A 14,815-nucleotide genomic window follows, 5' to 3' on the forward strand; every position below is an offset into this window, starting at 1 on the left:
CATACTTTTAAAGGTATAGGTAAATAATAATTATAAATTAACTATGAATTTTTTAGGGTGAATTCCTATACAAACTAGGGAAAACCTGAAATCATAAGTGGAAACACTGCTATGCCATGTCAATTTTGAATTTTCTTTATCATTTTATTATCTTGTTTGTCTATGACTAAATAATGTTTCAACTTTCATGGTTTTACAAAAATAAAAATGTTTGCTTCTTACAATATTTACATAATACATAGTAAAAGCTTTGTAAATTGGTAAATAACTTGCATTATAGGGTTGCTATTGGAGGACTATAAAGTTTCTTAAAATATTTAATAAATAGTGATCCGCGTGAAAAATATGTACGGATAGCTTACAGTATTTGTGTAACACTCGTCGTTAAAGTGCTCAAAAATGGATATACCAGTACAAATAGCCATCCGACTTAAACCACCGAGTATTGCAGACTCATTACAGTGCATATTTAGCAACCCAGTGACACAAATCGTTATAACAGAGAGTGGTCAAACTTTTCATGTGAACAGAGCGCTACCAGTAGATTGCACTCAAGTCCATCTGTTTAATTCCTTTATGATACCACAGATAAACTGCTTTTTAGATGGCTGTGATACTTCTGTTATTGTTTTTGGGCAACCTAAGTCTGGGAAAACTTATACTTTGTTTGGTCCAGGTAAGTAAGTCCTTGTAAAAGGCAGCTAGAACCATCTTACTTTCATTGATATAGGTATACAAACTGCTCTGAGTAGTTTTGGGGATGTCAACTGCTTGTGCATTTGAAAACAACTGCTCGTGCACTTGAAAACAACTGCTCCAATGTGTGTTGTTTGATGACCAACAATTTAAGCTGGCATATGTACAACCACTCTTAATTTGACATGCTATGATTTTGGATGTTACAGTTCCTTTCAAAAATGCTCTTTAAGTTGAAACTATTTTAACTGCCAAATGATCACACTGACTTATGGCCTGAAAATTAAAATACGGTTCTGTTCCAGGTTTTGAATGTATACACAGTGAATGTGATCAAGGAATAGTTCCAAGATTTTTGTCTGAAATATTCCATAGACTGGGTCAGCTACCAGAGAGAGAATATATACTACATATAACATGGATGCAAGTTGTTAACAATAATATATTTGATGTTTTGGGTGCGGGCTTAGTAAGGTGCACCAATGTAGAAGAAGCTTTCCAGTATCTACAGTTAGGATGGCGACAGAGATGTCTTGGCAACAATCACACAGTTTTCACTGTCAGTATGGAACAAAAATGGGTGGGCACTAATGGTATACTGAACCACAGAATGTCTACAGCAAGCTTTTGTGATTTAGCAGCTTACCCTGAACCAGGCCTATTTGCCTTAGAGAATATTATAAAGGAGCTAGTAGCAGGAAACCCACCAAAGCAAATAAACTATGATAGGTGTATATTAACTGCTATGCTAAGAGATTCGTTTGGTGGAAGAGCATTTACTTGGGTCATAGGTTGTATTAGTACAGAGCCTGATGATTATCAAGATACTCTCAAGATTCTTAATTTATGTTTGTTTTGTAGAGGTATTAAGAATTTTGTTACTGTTAATTTATTTGCTGACAACAATACTCCTGTATATACAGACAAAGCTGTGATGCCGACAGATAATGCATTTAATTTACAATTTGCTACAGCTCAGTGGATCAAATTAGTATCAAATGCTGAAGGACTTTTTAATAAAATTTTACAGTCAAAATCTTTATCAGAAACTGACATGAATCAAGTGAGTGAATGGCTATTTTTAAAGGCTGAATGTGACGAATGCTTGAATAGTGATATGACTACAGATAATAAGGACACTGGTACTAAACAAGGTTTACCTAGAATAGCGGAGGACACAGAGCCGAGTGAGCCGAGTGAATCAGATGTGGAATCTGACAGTGAGGATTCTGACTCTGAAACAGTTTTCCAAGATAAACTTGAAAAGCTAATGGATTACTTTAGAGAGAAAAATGATCAATTGTTTGCTGACAGATGTGAAGAATACTTGAACCACATTGATTCTGATGATATTACAATATCAGAAACCAGTGGTTCACAATCCTTGCCCATAATGACATCACAGTCTAATTCTGGACGAAGAAGGACTATTCAGCCTGGAGAGAGTATTTCAGGAGAGCAGTTGGAACTTTTAAGGAAAGTGGCTGCCAAAGCTATTTCACCAGAATCTCAGAAAATTATAATAGAATCTCATAAAAAAGAAATAGATCCTGAGCCTAAGTTGATTGAAAGAGAGTTACTTAAGATGATAGATTCTCCAAAGATAAATGAGATATGCAAAAAATACAAAATGACTAAAGAAAAATATACACAAAAGCAAATCTTAGCACGAAAGTTATCCAAAGAGATCAGCAGCAGTCAAACACAATTAAAAGAATTGATAAATCTTTGTATAGCTAAGCAGAGATTAATAGATGATCTTTATAAACCATCACATCCTCGCAGTAAAGCCTGTACAGAGAAAGTTGAATCAAGTTTAGTAGATCAAGATACAGCGAGAGAAATAAAAAGACATGAAACAAATTTAAAGACTTATAAGAAACAGATAGAACAAATAAAGAGGCAAATTAAAAAGGATGAAAAAAGAAAGAATACGTTAGATATAGAACTTCTCAAAGATAAATTAAAGTTAGACGAGCTGTCCGAGTCCTCAATAGATGGAAAGGATAGAAAATCTCACTCAATAAAACATTTCACTCATAGGATAACACAGTTAGATAGTATTTTAAAGGAAAAAACCAATGATTTAGCGAATTTAGAATTATCAAAAGAAAAAGAGTTAATGTTACGTAAGGAGATCAAAAATTTACGAAAAACAAGAGAATGTTTACATGAGCAACGTTGTAGCTTAGGTCATAAGAGAAAAATGTACAAATCACTTTCAGACTCTGAGGTAAGGCAACAAAGTCAATACTCTAATACTTTTGTTAACTTAATGTGACTCTCACTCACTCTACATCTCAGTTGCATACAATCTCGAAAGTAAAGTAATATGACTAGGTCTTAAATGTATTGCTATTTAATGTTTCATAATGTTCCCTGCACAAAAGGATAACACTAGATTTAGACCTGTCAATTTTTAGAGATTGTGCACAATATAATTAGCCACAATATTGAATATTTGCTTTTGAAATTATATTTTAGGAGCGCAAATTACTGGAATGTGAAGAGGCTATAGAAGCAATAGACACTGCCATAGAGTATAAGAATAATTTGATATGTGGAAGATCACCATCCGCTTCTCTATCTGACTCTCAAGACAACAAGGACGGCCGGAGCCGGGGCGAACAGATGTTGATGGCCAGACTTGATAAGCTCTCCCATGATGAGATGAAGACATTATTGTACAGATATTTTCAAAAGGTGGGTAGTTTTTTAAATTCAATTAATGCAGTTTTGTTTACCATTCCATTCCGCTTAGTGTTTGTTTAGTGTTCTGGTTTGATGCATGTGGAAAACAAAAGAGTATGGATTTCATGAAAACTGCCAAACCCCGTCCAGATTAGCCCACTTCCATCATAGACTGCATCATCACTTACCACCAGGTGAGATTGCAGTCAAGAGAAATCTTGTGTATGAATTAAAAAAACCATTCGGCCCTGATTGTGTAAGAAAAACGTATTCATCGTAATCGTAGCATATTCTGCTGCTTGCGTTGCAGCTTTTTGTCTCCCACCGACATCCACTAGTACCAGAGCCTTGGCTGCAATCTTACGTCGTGGTTCGTGACGATGCAGTCTAAAATGGAAACAGACTAACTTGGAAGAAGTATGGCAGTTTTATTAAACTGACTATATCCCCGATTGATTTCTACGCGGCCATCGTACCGAAATGCTACCTTGCTTGGCAGCACTGCAAGTAAAGTGGTAAAAACCAAAACCTCCCTCCCACTTATAAGACCACAGCGCCAAGGAGGTAGGCAAAACTTCAAATCTGGTAATTATTTATCACCGTTATAACATCTTTCAAATCTAACAAATCGGACAAACAAAAGGTGTACAATAGTACCTATTTAGAATAAATAATTTTGATATGATTGATTTGATTTGAGTGTTGCACTTTTGTCAATTAGGTGGTGGATTTGCGTGGTGCATGTGCGGCCTTAGAAGCGGGCGCAGCGGAGGCGGCGGATGAAGCGGCGGCCTGGCGAGCGCGTGCCGCCGCCGCTTGGCGACATGCGCAGCGCGCTAGGCCCCTGCCTCACAGGTATACATACACTCACCCACGCACACACAGGTGTACGGAGCAGGCTTACGGCCGTATTATCATTACTATGAGGTCTCATAGTGCGCTCGAACGCATAGTGTAGGTTCCACCAATCAGATCATTGTAAATTGACGTGATACAGTAATCTGATTGGTGGAACCCACACTATGCGTTTAAGCGCAATATGAGATTTCATAGTAACGTTTGTGAATAGGGGTGTAATCTGAGTAGAGTGGAGAATCAAGCCTGCATGCTATTGATCTGCACATCATCAAGAACACTTTGACTTAGCTGAGACTTAAGACACTGTTAAAACGAGACAGCGTTATAAGGCTGGCATAAACCTGTCTCGTTTTAAAGTCTAAGCAAAGTCGAAGTGCGCTCTATAGATATCTACCTGAGAGCATATTATTCCAAATCAATATTGACGGGCGAAACATATTCAAGAGCAAGTTACATGAAGTTTGAATAACGCCATTTACGTTAGGTATTAATTATTATTAACTGAAGTACATAAATGCCTATTTGTTAGTTTTTAATTTTGTGATTCTTTATATAAGTAGTTTATTTACGCACGAATTTGCCCTAAAAATTCCAAAATGTCATTTTTAGGTGTGTTGACGGCAGCAACGCGCAGCGAGCCCTGTCGCTCGGCATGACGACAGACTCGGAGACATCAGACGACGCCTTGCGATTGGTTGACCGCGTAAGACAACTCGCGAGATACCCACCGGTATGTTAATATTTAAAAAAACCAGCTAAATGTGAGTCAGTTTCGCAAAACGAGTATTCCGTAGCTTGAAAATTAATATTTAAATAGTTGTTTAGTTAAATAATAATTCAACTAGCGTTTAACAAATCCATTTCATTACATCACTATTCTGTCCAGCAGTTGAAATCAATTTATTTTCTAAACAGTCCATTTACATATTTACAAACGAAACAGTTCGATTTATCATCTGATTTTTTTTCAGGCTCCCGTGATTCCCAGACAAAACTTAAGACAGCTAATGCCAGCTACGTACCTACCCGTGGCCAAAGTGACGAAGGAAAAGAACAAGTTGGTGATTGTACAGCAAAGCAAGAAGAACTGATATCGGGCGATCTTTTTATGTTTACCGCTCAATATAATTTTAATTCTCTCTATTTATTCACTTCTACTCCTCGTGTTTGATGAGATCTATATACTTTTGAACTGTATTAGTAAATTGCGAAATTATGTTGTCCTTATTTTAAGTCGACTATTTATTGATCTTGAGGAAGCCTATGTCCAACAATAGACGCAAATAAGCTGATGATTTTGATTGAAATCAGAAAGTGAATCTTCGTTAAATACTCAACCGGATTCAAGTGGCAATTTTTATTTAGGAAAAACAAAGACGATTCTCAGTTATTTTATAATTCCTTGATAAACCTTAAAGCACGCTAATGAAGTCATAGGAAAAGCGAGTTTTAGAGATTCAACAGTATAATTTATGATGTTCTTGTTTACATTATTGGCATAGTATAATAATGCAATGAGTATGATTTGTCTAGACTCTACTATCGCTTGGGAAAACAGATTTTACTAGCAAGAACTATTCTTTTTGCTCTTTTAAAGTAAATCATCATCACTTGCTAGCAGGTCTGATTGCAGCCAAGCGCTAGTCTATATAATTTAAAAAAAAAAAAATCTCTTTTCAAGTAGTTCTCTTTTAAAATAAATGTTACATTATTTTGTGGAGTGCTAAATACAAAGCCGACAGTTTCCAATATCTCTCCAAGCTGATAAAGCCTTAAATCAACTTTCTAATCATCGCCTAAAAATATAGGGTAGTAACATTGTGATTTGAATATATTTGATAATTTAGCACTTGCTTTGTGCAATTTATTAATTTTGAAAATATAACTAAGCACAAAATTGTTTAAAATAAAATAGATTTTTATATGCCCTAATCATTTAAGATTCATTAAAATTGTGTTCAATACATCACTGACAATAGTTAATTCATCGAATATATGCATTTAAATATACATAGAAAGGTTAAGAAGATCTTAAAATAGAAACAAAATTGTTGACTAGTATTTGATGTCATATTAGCTGATTGCATATATGTACATATTACAAACGACTCGAATCGCACGTGGCGATTTTACACTGAGTTATTAGTTAAACACTAGTCTAATTAAGGTGCATGACACGGGTCTGCCCGCGAAATTCAAATTTAATTCGGTTTTTCGCAATTTGTAAACTAATACGACAAAGTAGGCTTATGGCATTCTAGTTCCGCCAATGGCAGTATCATTTTCACAGGATTACATGAAAATCTATACTTGTAAGTGTTCAGTTTAAGAAATTAGTCAAAGCAATGAGTTTGACATGAGTTACTCACAAATTAGTCGATACAAATAACTAGTTTCATAAACTGGACCCTTTCAAGTAAAGATTTTTATATAAGCCTGTGAGGATGATACTGCCATTGGCGCAATTGAAATGCCATAAGCCTACTATTCGTATTAGTTTAACAATTGCGAAAAACCAAATTAAATTTGAATTTCCCGGACAGACCCGTGTCATGCACTTTAATTAGTAACAAGTGTAAATTAAAAATTTATAACACCCCCGACGATCCAAAGTATCTGAGTTTTCAAAACATCATTTTCAAATAAATAATTATGTATTTAGGCAACGTCCATCTTGACAGCTTGACATTTGTCTATTGACATAATATTATGAACCTAACGGTTATCTAACCTTCTTTTCTACAAGAAAACTAGAAAAGAGCTGATAACTCTTAAACGGCTGAACCAATTTTTTTAGATTATAGCTAAGAACACTCTCGATCAAGCCACCTTTCAAACAAAAAAAACTAAATTAAAATCGGTTCATTCGTTTAGGCGCTACGATGCCACAGACAGATACACAGATACACAGATACACAGAAACACAGATACACAGATACACAGATACACAGACACACAGATACACACGTCAAACTTATAACACCCCTCTTTTTGGGTCGGGGGTTAAAAAGTATGCAGATGCGGTTATAACAGTGTCGTTTGCTAGTGGTCTCCTCACTAGATAACCTGTAATTGGAAGTTTTAGACAATTAAATAAAACAATTTGAGCTTATTAGACTGATTTAATGTACCTAATTGTAATAATTCATTATTATACTATTTACATATTAAAAAATTAAACTAGACATTTCATCACATCTGTCACTTACTAAAGTTTCTACATTTATTAAAATAATATTATGTTCTATTTTCTTCTAATATTCGACTAAAATATTGTAATAAAATAAATTCTTTTGTATAGATGCTGTAAATATTATAAATATTTTGACTTTGTCAATAAATTGATGATTCACTTGATCAAATATGTTATCATTTAAAATTCCAAGGTATACATAATGTACCTTCCGATAGTACAGAGTAGTAGTGGGTGACGTACAAAATATTTCCACGTAGTTTCTGAAACAAAATATAATAAGTAAATATTTAATGTCAGAATGATATTAGAGTAAGATGTGCTACTATGCTAAAAAAAGAATGTGCCTAATGCATTGATTATTGCTTTTCTAATGAAACCGGTTTGGGACACATCGGTTGGATGGTTTCAAAGTCTATATAACAGACATTGGTAGATTTTTTTTTGTGTTTTATATATTAGGAAGCATTAATTTTCTCCATCTTGTTCTTTTCGCCTTAGGCGGGTTTCATCCTTATGTCGTCGATATATCTATCTACTGACATTTACAAATCCGAGGTTCGAGTATCTGTTAGGTATAACAAGGGTGACTAGGCATCATTTAGGGCCAAGCATTCGGATTGGATTAATGCACCTACTTCAAAAGCTTGGTGGAACACATCTTGTATACTCACCGTTTCTAGTTTATCGCTTCGAGTGAGCAGTCTCTGACAGCACATAATCATGAGACCTGGGGTGATACTGTCGTCCTTTTTAAGTTCCAATAACCCAAAACGCTCTTTCACTTCAATGTAAAGCGCCTTTTCAACATGTTTATTACTGCAAACAAATAAAGAATTATATCATAGCTAACCTACAGTGAATCGATCGTACAGGCTATAGAAATTGAACTTTGATGCAATTACTAGTTTTGCTGACAACGATAATAAGTAATGTAATTTGGCCGTATTTTTTATGTCACGATGGATGGCTTCGTCGGGATGGGTTGCGATGAACAGGATGACTGTTGAGATGGATGGCTATGAACTGGATATGACCTCGTCGAGGTGGGTCGCGATGAACGGGATACGACTTCGTCGAGGTGGGTCGCGATGAACGGGATACGACTTCGTCGAGGTGGGTCGCGATGAACGGTATGTATGACGTTGAGGTCGGTCACGATGAACGGAATGAGGTCCTCAGCAGGGTATGACGAGCGACGGCGTATGTACTATTCATAATGCTCACATGCTATACTCGGTGAGGAGGGTCGTGGCTTCGTCGAGATGGGTCGCGATGAACGGGATGAGTTCCTCCGCGGGGCATGATGACGGCGTGATGAACTGGCCTGTGGGTGATACCATCAGAGGACCCGCTTCCCTGAAAAATTGAATAACGGCTGACAAAGGTCATGACGAAACTAGGAGGATCAATAGAACTAGTTTTATTATTATGGCCGGTTTTTCAATCGCAATAATCAGTTTATCTCAGAAAGTAGGTACCTACTTAGATGATAGGTACTTACTACCATTATGAGATCCATGCAACGCATTTTTTAGCAAGGACGGGAACAGCGTGCTAATTAGTTATGACGTCATCAGTATTTCTTTTTAATATACTAGAGGATGCCCGCGACTTCGTCCGCGTGGATGTAGGTTTTTGAAGATCCCGTGGGAACTCTTTAATTTTCCGGGATAAAAAGTAGCCTATGTCCGTCCCCGGGATATAAGCTAACTCTGTACCAAACATCAGAATCGGTTAAATGAAAGGACATAAATGACATTCCCAAGGAATGCCCAGAGCGCTTTGTTCAAAGCTGCCTACGCCAATCGCGATGTGCCGGCAGTTCATCTTGCACAACTTTTATTAGTTGTTTGTGCAGGTATGCGATATTGCGATGCTGGGTCTTCCGACAAACATCAATTGAGGCTCTCAGTGATTTCTTACACTATGCTATAAATAAAACAAAGGCACCTACGGTTCAACAACTATTTCGTATTTACTAAGAGATTCCGGTACAGATTCGGGGATTTTTCTTCCATTTCCATAAAAGTCTCCTATTGATGTGATCAGTTGTCTCAGGTGGCTGCAATACTGGGCTGCTGATACTTTTGGCATGAATTTCCTAAAAGAATGAAAAGCTCATAACTTATTAAGGACTACAAGCGACGCGATGTATTTTTTCGAAAACTCTTCAAAATAAACTGAACTTTATCTTTACTATGTAAAGTACATAATTACTGCGAGGAATGACATCAACAAACCAAAATCAAATCGACTTATTTGCGCTTTTGTATGCAGTATTTAAAAAATGAAAAACAGACACATACCTACACTGGTTTTATACCAAACATGCATATACAAATATTATGTGCATAAAATGTTTTCTTTATTTTGATGTAATGTAGGTAAAATTTTTTTGCAAAGTTAATAATTTTAACAACTGCTTGACTAACGTATTACATACCTTCTACAGATGTGTATGTTCCTTAGTATACTGGATAAGGCTTTCTCATATTTAGGAATCTCTATTAAGGCACTGTCTTCTTGACTTACTTTTTTTATTAACTGTAAACAGGCAATTCCAATTATTAAATAATACATTTCTTAACTTGCGCACCCTCCGCGCCGCGCGGCACTTTGCGGCAAAGAAGGTGCCCTTATTAGGATCACCACACATTATCGCAGAGACAAGGCGACGCGACGCGTCTTTCACATAGAGCTCGAAAGTATACTGAATTAACTAATCTAAATCGACCGAGATGGAAAATGACGAGGGCATTTGTTCCAAAAATATTATGCACATTGTGTATGCCAATGGATCCAGATGGCGCAAGAGTACAGCGGTGTAAGCCTACAAGAGATTCGCCATTCAAGAGAGATTAGTCCAGAAGTGGGCATCTATCGGTTAATTATAACGACATGCTGGATGGAGTTAAATTCAGTTTACTTTGAAACATTTCAAAGACCCGCTTCCATCTTAAACCGCATCATCACTTACCACCAGGTGAGATTGCAGTCAAGGGCTAACTTGTGTCTGACTTTAAAAAAAAGACGCGTTGCTGCGCTCCAATAATAATGCCCCCACTATGTCTAAGTCTTAGCTTAAAAATGTTCCAAACAAAACTGTTTAGGGGTTGTAATGATGTAGGTATTATATTACATTAATTATTTATTATTGAAATAGACTTCTTCTCACTTCATAAACAAGATTAACTTACCGAAAGCCATTCGTGTCGGACGTCGATAATATTGAGAAACACATCGCCATCCAAGCTAACGCCAGTGAATTGACCTAATGCTATCGTTCTGGCTGAAATTAGAAACAATATTATGAGAATAGATAAAAAAAAATTGGACCATTGACACTAGGGTTAAAATAAAAAAACAAATATTTTTATTTTATGTTTAAATGTTTTAAACATGACTTTAAACATTGTTTCCAAATACTTGTTTTACACCTTGCCTGGCTGGCAAATACCTACCCTTTAAATTGCTCATATGTTTTGAATGCTGCGAGGCCATAGATGCGAGACTTTGTAGAGCGCCTCTGATATGACTGATATTCCAACCACTGTCATATTTAACCTTAAACATTCAATTTATTAGAGGTCAAATAACTTACATTTTAAACTTTTAAAAGTGCTTATAAAACAGTCAAAAGGATTTCAGGTTCAGTTACTTGTCTTTAGGGTTTCGTACCTCAAAGGGAAAAACGGAACCCTCATAGGATCACTTTTTTGTCTGTCTGTCTGTCCATCTATCGTGTCTGTCCAGAAAGCTTGATCAAAATTGAACAAAATACTGAATTTCGCAGCCCACTTTGCTTTATTTGGTGGTAAAAAGGGGCGAAAAGGATGTGTTTATGCTTGCGAATATCTTATAAACTACTGAGAAAAGTATTAAAAAAACATATGTAGGCTTTACCAACTTCTTTTATACCATATGTTTTGCAGAGATGCTCTATTAAGGTTTGAACTTGGTGTCTTGTAGCTCTTGTTGATTCATATTTTTCTTTTGCAAGATCACTGTTTTCATATATCCATTCTCTGAAACATCATCCACACTAATATTATAAAAACGAAAATGTGTCTGCCCATTTGTTATCTTTTCAAGGTTCAACTGCTGAACTAATTTTGACCAGGCACAGAGATATTTTTCACTGTGGAGTGGATACCTATAGAAAACTAATTATCTTGATAAATTCAAAAATGTCCAATACATTTTAAAAGGTCAAATCAAAAAAATAACTTACATAATATTGGTGATGGCTTTCTTTTCTTCAACTTTTCGTTTCATCTCTGCTGCTTTTTCAAATTCTGTTGTGTATTTTTCATAGGCTTTAGTAAAGTCAATGTTCCTGAAAAATATTTAAGTTCTCAAAAATCCAACCAAATGAAGTTAGCTTTATTAGGTAAATAAAACGTTATTAACCTAATAAAAAATTAATGTTTATTTATTGAAAATACATATATATACACATTGAATATGTATTCCTCATTTTGTTTTTGAAAATTTTACCAATTACATACTAAGTTACAAACCTTTATTAATTAACCCTACTGGCAAAGTTATACAGAGCGCGGAGAATGACGGCGAGTGTAGTTAAGGCGCGGCAAGTGGAGTTGAAGCGCGGCAAGTGGCAGCGAGTTGAATAGTGCGAGTTAGTGAGGAGAGTGGCTGCAAGTAGGAGCGCGGCAAATGTGTCTAATGCACCAATGATGGTTATACGGCTCAGCATTAGCTGGTTTCTCATGCGGTGCCTCAGTTCAACTCGCGCGCAACGTCTTTTTGAGGATGCGCTAGAGTATGCGCATTTCCATTATTGATTATAACAATTTCTGTCATGTGCCAAAATAAGCTATGATTAAGTCGATAAAAAAAGGAAGCTAAACCTGGGTGCCCCTCCACTCCATCTATGTGTCTTGCTCCTAAGACTATCATGTCATAATAAGGTAAGATTGTAGCCAAACAACAAGTTACTTATGTAACAATAAAAAAATATATATTAAAAAGGGTTATAAACAGACCTGGAATGTGGTTTGTTTGAACTTCTGGGAATTTTATCTATAAAATTAGTTGAGATTTCACAGGCATTTAAGATTTTTACTATTGTCTCTCTCACATTTTGGCTATTTAGTTGTATATTAACTAGTTTAAAATTACCTGAAAATACGAAATTTATTTTTATCTACATGGTGACCATTTTGAATTTTTTATTATTTTGTTATTTTAGTGGCAAAGATGTACACAGTCTGTAAATTTCAACACTCTGTTACGGTTCATGAGATCAGCCCACTGACAGACAGACAGTGGAGGCTTAGTAATTGGGTCCCATTGGCACCCTTTGGATATGGAACAAAGAGAATTAACTCACAGGCATTTGCTAGTTACAAAATAAATTTGCAATTACCTTCTGGTTTGTCCTTTTGTCTCAAATAAAATGGAAGGGTCGGTATGGACACATTTTGACTAGATTGCTGGGCTTCTATTAGTGCACTTAACTGTTGCAGTGAATTTTCATTAATTTTCTGAAAAAGTTAAAAAAGAAAATCTGTTTTAACCGTATTAATGGATAGAATAGTGCATATGGTATATCTGCATACTTGAAAATTTTGTTTATTAAAATTAAATCTATCATTCTACTTACTCTTTGTTCTGGATACTTTCCAAATAAATCAGGATGAACACTGAAATAAAATGGCCTTAAAGCGGTGGATATTTCTGCCGAACTCAGGGATCTGCAAAGTATACCTCCTACACATCCACATCTGAAACGAAAATATTATTAGTTGGTATAATTGTATTATTTTGTCCAATTAAAATTAGTTTTGTGCGATAAAACATAACCTACTTTATCTTCAGGCGGCTATACATTTTGGACAATTTGTATTCGTCGAATGAGAATGGAAATGGATGGAACGATTTGTGCACTATTTTTTTTAACAAAAACATGTTATTGCTAATTTTTTGCGTACATTTTTATTTTTTAATCAACGTACACTTTGACAGTACCTAAAAACTGTGACTTTGACATTGACAGATTGTTGTAAAATGTAAAGGCTGCGTTATGGTTTAGACATAGACATTTTTATTTTTTTCGCCTTTGAATGCATACTTTGTTTTTGAAAAGCACCTAGGTACACCGTACATAGTTACCTACATAGAAAGGAATGTGCCTAGGTACTTAGAATAAAAAAATGAAATACTATAAACGTGGGTACTTTAAAGTGCTTTGTAGAACCATAATATCCATACTAATAAAAATGAGAGTGTGTCTGTCTGTCTGCTCGTTTTGCACGGGACATCTGGTTCGTAATCTGGAAAGTTGATAGCATGTTGGTAGGTAGGTACACAAATAGCATCAGAGTTCCTACGGGATTTTAAAAAACCAAAACCACAAGGACGAAGTCGCGGACATCATCTGTTTGGTACAGAGATTGCATGCATTCTGGAGACGAACAATAGCCTACTTTTTATTCTGGAAAATCGGGGGTTTTTAAATCTAAATCCACGCGGTCGAAATCACCGGCATCATTAAAAACCTAAAAACATTGATTTTTTCTGCTTACGCGCGGTAGGGCGCATAACGATTACAAAATGCTTCGTCTATCAGTAAAACGAGCGCGTGTTTAGGGTACCTAAGTTATGCACCTATAACCTACCTACTAGATGTTGAGTTTTATTGAGCAAAAGGTAAAAGTTATGAGTAAAAACAGATTCAAAAATAAAAATGTTTAGCAGTGGGAGGGCGGGCTGTGCATATCGCAAACTGCATGTTGCACCATGGTTGCACCATACAGATGCAAGCAAAGCTAGCTAATTTTCTTACCTACCTACAATTTTCTAGGATAAAATTCCTAAGGAAAACGATTAACAATCTGAAGATAAGCTATAATAATATTAGCTATCATCATGGAATAAAAGTGCGAGCGATACGAGCTCGAAATTTTTCCTTCAATGTACAAAAAAAATCTTTAGGTAGATAGTTACTTCATAATTTTAGTAGGTATTCTAGATGGTTGCTCAACCGCTACCTACCCTAAAGCATGTGACTGCTAAGTTCTTTAGTTCATTGCGTGGACAATGCTCGCACAATGGGGGAGACGAAAAAATTCTTACTGCCGTACAGCAAGGAAACTAAATTTACTCGGTTTGCATGCTCACTCACAATGGCCTTTCATACTCTAACTGCAATGCAAGGGCACCCGCAACGTTCCCACATAACGGTGTCCCTGGTCCCTGGACGGTCGCCCGATGGCGCCCCACCCTAATGCCAGGACTGTTCAACAGGGCATGATTCCTTTGAATTGGTCAAACTACAGATTTGCCTCGTGGCGTTCTTCCATTCACGTTTCCAACAAAGTTCTTCTTTTTATTTTGTAGAGACTGATGTGG

At 36.0% G+C, this 14,815-nt stretch overlaps 2 protein-coding genes across 2 annotated transcripts; one reads left to right on the plus strand and one right to left on the minus strand.

The window, feature by feature from the left end:
- Positions 1 to 171: 171 nt before the first annotated feature.
- Positions 172 to 6,530, plus strand: LOC123869959 (kinesin-like protein costa). Its single transcript, XM_045913082.1, has 6 exons — positions 172 to 676; positions 1,002 to 2,929; positions 3,181 to 3,399; positions 4,109 to 4,242; positions 4,855 to 4,975; positions 5,217 to 6,530. Exons 1-6 carry the CDS (start codon positions 400 to 402, stop codon positions 5,334 to 5,336), a joined length of 2,799 nt encoding a protein of 932 aa, XP_045769038.1. The 5' UTR covers positions 172 to 399; the 3' UTR covers positions 5,337 to 6,530.
- Positions 6,531 to 7,352: 822 nt separating this feature from the next.
- On the minus strand, positions 7,353 to 13,438 carry LOC123869960 (T-cell activation inhibitor, mitochondrial). Its single transcript, XM_045913083.1, has 13 exons — positions 13,272 to 13,438; positions 13,068 to 13,188; positions 12,831 to 12,948; positions 12,448 to 12,583; positions 11,673 to 11,777; positions 11,349 to 11,466; positions 10,903 to 11,005; positions 10,639 to 10,730; positions 9,885 to 9,985; positions 9,396 to 9,542; positions 8,666 to 8,797; positions 8,113 to 8,257; positions 7,353 to 7,701 (listed from the first exon to the last, which is right to left on the minus strand). Exons 1-13 carry the CDS (start codon positions 13,370 to 13,372, stop codon positions 7,615 to 7,617), a joined length of 1,506 nt encoding a protein of 501 aa, XP_045769039.1. The 5' UTR covers positions 13,373 to 13,438; the 3' UTR covers positions 7,353 to 7,614.
- Between the last annotated feature and the right edge of the window lie 1,377 nt (positions 13,439 to 14,815).

Source organism: Maniola jurtina, chromosome 11 (genome assembly GCF_905333055.1).
Source record: "Maniola jurtina chromosome 11, ilManJurt1.1, whole genome shotgun sequence".
In the NCBI taxonomy this organism is placed as follows: Eukaryota; Metazoa; Arthropoda; class Insecta; order Lepidoptera; family Nymphalidae; genus Maniola; species Maniola jurtina.